At 34.7% G+C, this 5,888-nt stretch overlaps 1 protein-coding gene across 1 annotated transcript in view; it reads right to left on the bottom strand.

Annotated features, from left to right (window-relative positions):
* Nucleotides 1-3,272: 3,272 nt before the first annotated feature.
* Nucleotides 3,273-5,888, bottom strand: part of prex1 (phosphatidylinositol-3,4,5-trisphosphate-dependent Rac exchange factor 1) — an 81,126-nt gene continuing 78,510 nt past the window's right edge. Inside the window, exons 39-40 of the mRNA XM_016542191.1 lie at nucleotides 4,564-4,631; nucleotides 3,273-4,448 (exon numbers count right to left, since the gene is read on the bottom strand). Of these exons, the coding sequence (XP_016397677.1) occupies nucleotides 4,406-4,448; nucleotides 4,564-4,631 (111 nt within the window). The 3' untranslated portion in view covers nucleotides 3,273-4,405. The remainder of the gene's footprint in view (nucleotides 4,449-4,563; nucleotides 4,632-5,888) is intronic.

Below are 5,888 nucleotides of genomic sequence, written 5' to 3'. Positions count from 1 at the left end.
CCTTACAGTTTGACAGATCCAAACGAGTGTATAAAGTAGTCGTGGGCAGACATTGCCGAACCGGGGTGTGTTCTGTAGTGCGGTGGTCTCGTACTAAAAGCCAATTGAAACGCTAAGGCGAAACTGCAATGGGTAGTCCTTTATCTTTACGCCTTCCGGCTCCTGCACGAGCCTCTATATTTAATGTTTCAGCTGTCGGATTTTGGATGAAGGGGCTGATGTAACAAATTGTTGCAAGTAGTAAATAATTAGAAAGCTAGTTAAATCATTCATGGAAGAAAAGGAAATAGAACTTTGCAATGCTGAAATCTTAATGCCTCCACACAGCACAATGGAGACGAGCAGTAGGTTATTCCAGGTTGGTGTCATGTTAAAAAGGGTGATGCTTACCTTAAGTAAAACATTATAAAATCTCATAAAAGGGCTGATTTCTGCACAGGTGTGCAACTAGACCGTCTATAATGGGGAAAATGGTTAAGGCAGACCAATCAAAAGTTGTGGTTTAATTGAAAGTGCAATAAACTGTAGGATGTTTCATTGTTCTTAACCTCTCTCCATGCCCACTTATATATACTATAACAGTTATGTACCCTGTTCGGTGCTGTTAATCTCTAACAATGACAGATCAATAGTAATGTATAAACAGATACTCTTTTAATTTGTTTGATATTAGCAATGCATTAAATACAGCATAAAGACAAACCTATGGTTTACTCCTGTCAGACAGGGTGACACTGCGCTTTAGGGTAAGGCAATTTTACATCATCCCTAATTAGACAATTCTGAGGCTTCAGGCCCCTGGATTTACTGCAGGTCATTAGTTACCTGAAGGTGCATTCTTGGAGGATCTGAATATAGATATTACATTACTTCAGAAAGGGGAGCTTAAACAATGCTTTTAATTCAACACCGAGTTAAAAACAACTGGATACATGCTTACATTACCAGCAAGGTAAGTTTAAGAGCCATTTAATGTATTTATCATTAACAGTTCAGGACAGCATAAAGACAGAGACATCACAGTCAAATATTAATCTAAAGTTAAATATTTACAGATGCAGATTAGATCTACTCCTTCACTCCACCAGTGAGGTTTTGATTAAACTGCTCTCATTAATAGAAACCAGCAGAATTTGTAAGATAAAGAAAATTTTGAAATGAAAGAAAAAACAAATAAGAGGTAAAGACCAAGAAACTATAAGGCCCTCAAAAGAAAGGCTTGATTTGTAAGCACCATTGAATATTTTTTTGCTCTTTGAGCTAAAAAAGTACACTTGAAATTGAGGCAGGAAGTTAAAACTTGGCAATAATAAACATAAGATAGTACTGAAAACAGGACATGAGTTTAAAGTAAAAAAAAAAAAAAAAGAAGAAAAAATCGACATTTGAATACAAGCATACCATGTTCCAGCTGGCTGATTAGTGATGTTAAATTATTCAGTCATAACTTTTGAAAGGGGAAGCTAATCGCACAATAATGGACCGAGATGGTGCAGAAACCTGAGATTTTAATATACAGAGATAGGAACATGCTAATGCTAAGTCTTTGGGTTTTACTAGATTTAGGTCTATCATACAGAAATGATAGGTTTCATGTGGACATTATAAAGCATAATAACAAGCAACAACAAGGACCTTCAAAACATACAATAATGACACTGCACAGATTCTGTGGATTAAAAACACTTGTTTCCAGTTTAAAAACAATTTGCTTTGAGGACCAAATAAAATTTTAAAATCCAATTAAAAATAAATCAGCATTTTACCAACACTAGGCTTTAATTTAGATAGATACGAGGAGGGAAAAAAAACACTATTTATTAGCATAAATTCAAGTATTGTTTAAAATATATTATCATGGGTTTTAAGTTGCTGCATCTAACTTCCATGCTGATATGTAACAGACAGTGATGTGTTACAAGCTACAATACAAACACAATGAACGTCTCATTAAGATTTCATTAAGACATGATGCTTTGTTGCATTATTGTCACTAAAGTGACCTTATTTACTCAAATCTTTGTTTGCGTCCTTAAAATTGTGTCAAATTTGAGCAAATACTGTCAACGGTCAGGACTACTGAAGGTAACATATACTGTATAATTATATATATATATATATATATATATGTATATATATATATATATATAAAATGAAATGCAGACTTTGCATGTTACAAAAGCCATCACATACTAGTGTACATACTAGTTTAACTAATCCAGGATCACTGTTCAATTTCCAGGCCTTCTCGGTTACTGACCACACAGCTGAAGTTAGAAAATTAAATATCGAACACATTGTGTAAAAGCACGATAAAGTTTCCTATCCAAATATACACTAAGTATACAAAATGAAAGATGTACAATATTATATGTTTTAACATTATTAATACTCTTTAAATTATAGCACTGCTGTTCCCAAAGAGAATATGCTTATCCCTCTGATACATACATATATATTTACCTAAATACAAAACTTCAATAAAATCCTACTATATCTATTGATTCTTCACGTGATACCTTTGCGTTTCTTTATCTTCTAAAATGTACAGTACTTTTAATAAACACTGAAGAACACAAGCATTTTTTATTGTGCTTTTCCAAACAGCCGCCCAAAGCAGCTCCCCAGGACAGTCACGCACTGTAACACAGCACTGATTCATTTTTAAAAAGTGCTATACACCATTTTTTTCTCCCAGTTGATCAATAATGGTTTCAACCTTCAATATCAACATTCTGATTGCAGTGAAATCTTGTATTACATTATAAAGCATAATAACAAGAAACAAAAAGGCCCTTCAAAACATACAATAATGACACTGCACAGATTCTGTGGATTAAAAACACTTGTTTCCAGTTTAAAAACAATTTGCTTTGAGGACCAAATAAAATTTTAAAATCCAATTAAAAATAAATCAGCATTTTACCAACACTAGGCTTTAATTTAGATAGATACGAGGAGGGAAAAAAAACACTATTTATTAGCATAAATTCAAGTATTGTTTAAAATATATTATCATGGGTTTTAAGTTGCTGCATCTAACTTCCATGCTGATATGTAACAGACAGTGATGTGTTACAAGCTACAATACAAACACAATGAACGTCTCATTAAGATTTCATTAAGACATGATGCTTTGTTGCATTATTGTCACTAAAGTGACCTTATTTACTCAAATCTTTGTTTGCGTCCTTAAAATTGTGTCAAATTTGAGCAAATACTGTCAACGGTCAGGACTACTGAAGGTAACATATACTGTATAATACATTGTGTAAAAGCACGATAAAGTTTCCTATCCAAATATACACTAAGTATACAAAATGAAAGATGTACAATATTATATGTTTTAACATTATTAATACTCTTTAAATTATAGCACTGCTGTTCCCAAAGAGAATATGCTTATCCCTCTGATACATACATATATATTTACCTAAATACAAAACTTCAATAAAATCCTACTATATCTATTGATTCTTCACGTGATACCTTTGCGTTTCTTTATCTTCTAAAATGTACAGTACTTTTAATAAACACTGAAGAACACAAGCATTTTTTATTGTGCTTTTCCAAACAGCCGCCCAAAGCAGCTCCCCAGGACAGTCACGCACTGTAACACAGCACTGATTCATTTTTAAAAAGTGCTATACACCATTTTTTTCTCCCAGTTGATCAATAATGGTTTCAACCTTCAATATCAACATTCTGATTGCAGTGAAATCTTGTATTTTGTATGCGGGCCTATGTTTTTGTATTGTTTGAGAAGCTTATAGCCTCCAACTGTTTCCCGGTTATTCTTAAAATGCGCCGTTGATAGAACAGAATCAAGCGAATTTTAAACACAATGACGATTTTGAAACTGATCCATGTAGGCTGGAATGATTTCAGTACTTTCATAATACCTGATATGAGTGAGAGAATCGCAACAGCTCTCTGAGGGTACCACCTCCCATGACACAGTGCAGACACATGCATGCTAAGCTACAGTAATTGCACATAATCACCACGTATCTGAACTTAACGTCGCCATCCAGACCAAACCACCCTACTTGCTGACGCAAGATTGCAGTCAGAGGCGAAAGGAAGAGATAATACAGCCTTTTACAGTTAGATTTAGCCATTCACATGCCAGTCCAGATCCATTAGGAGACCAAACAATGTAGCAATGTGGGCAGACACTGCTAGCCAAGATTAGCATCGTTAGCATTAGTGATTTTCTCAGCTGCCAGAGCAGGAGATAAAAGTGGTCGGACAGTTCTCATTCCTCGTCGTGTTGACCTCAGCCAGACCTCTCTGGATGAGGCTGGCCAGGAGTTGAGATGTGCTGAGGCATGTTCTCAAAATGATAAGCCAGTCTTGATATCTCCCAGCATCTATAAGGTCTGAGAGACAGACATCACCTCATTCAAAGATCTCCATCGGAGGGGGGTAAACACAACCTGAAGAGCCTGTGATGAGGATTAAAAAGAGATTGGTTACTGTAGAAGTTTCATTCAACTCCAAAGCCAAACCAGGAATAATCACTTTTCATTTTTAAAGTTAAATAGCAAGAGTCAGTGATACCTGGGAGCACACGGTGGCATCTGGTCCATTACTCTGAGATTTTTGGCAGAAATCTCCACTCTGGTGCCCTATAAATAAAGACAGTTATTATTGATGGTTGGAATACTATCAGAATAGCATAAATGTCAGTCTTCATGTTCTAAAACATGCTAAAGAGTTTCATCAGAATATTTGGTTTCGTCTGTTTCTGAGTGTATATTACTAGTTTGTTGCTTGAATTACCAACAACTCTTTTATCCTTTAGACTACTTGCCCACACATATGTCAAGCACTGCAGGTGTGTAGGCACGTATTGTATCTGTTAAGGTTCTTCTTATTATTCTACTTCTCGCATAATATGGCGACCTATAGAACCGTATGCTAAAAGGTGTGAAATGTAGCACACTGATTAGGCAGAGTTTCAATATATCTGTTGCCAGTTTTGGAGTCAGTCTCTCAAAACTAGATTTTGTAATTTTTTTAAAGGGGTCATATGATGCGATTTCAAGTTTTCCTTTCTCTTTGGAGTGTTACAAGCTGATTGTGCATAGATAAGATCCCTGAAGTTGCAAAGACTAAAGTCTCAAAACCAAAGAGATATACTTTATCAAAGATTAGACTCTGCCACGCCCCCCTTAAAACGGCTCGTTCTAACACGCCCCACATATCTACCTCACTATGTGAAAATATTTGCATAATGCCGCCCAAATGAGCACGCAAAGATACACAATATATGTGTGTGTACTGAGTATATTTATCATGTATATATACACATACACACACATGCATGTATATATTTAAGAAAAATATGTTATATTTATATATTAAATATATTTATAATATAAATTATATTAATGTAAATATAAACCTGTAAATACACGTAAATATTTTCAAAATATATAGTGTATGTGTGTGTCTTTATGAATACAAAATAAATATACACAGTACACACACATATATTGTGTAAACAAAAATTTTGTTCTAGCAAAAACCTATTTTGGATGCAATTAATCGCGATTAATCGTTTGACAGCACTACTTCTAAATGCATATCTTTTCATACTGACATAAAAATTGCTGTATATAATTACCATTACAGTTTTAAGGGAAAACATCACCAATTTTTAACTAACTTTTTATTGTCATTAGGGGTTGCACCGACTAATCGACTTCAATGCTCTGCCATGACGCTTTAAGCTTGACGTCAACTAGTTGCTGGTCCTATAGAGGGCGCAACAGGATAAGAAATCTTTGAAGGACTTCCACATTTACGCTCCATTTCCAAACAATTAAAATGACAAATAAATGCATACTCTGAAAGCGCTCCACAAGACGTGTGATTATATT

The sequence above is a fragment of the Sinocyclocheilus rhinocerous genome, unplaced genomic scaffold (assembly GCF_001515625.1).
Source record: "Sinocyclocheilus rhinocerous isolate Xijiao unplaced genomic scaffold, SAMN03320098_v1.1 scaffold1600, whole genome shotgun sequence".
Classification (NCBI taxonomy): domain Eukaryota; kingdom Metazoa; phylum Chordata; class Actinopteri; order Cypriniformes; family Cyprinidae; genus Sinocyclocheilus; species Sinocyclocheilus rhinocerous.
The sequence above is the reverse complement of the archived record's forward strand: the minus strand, read 5'-3'. Positions and strand labels throughout refer to the sequence as shown.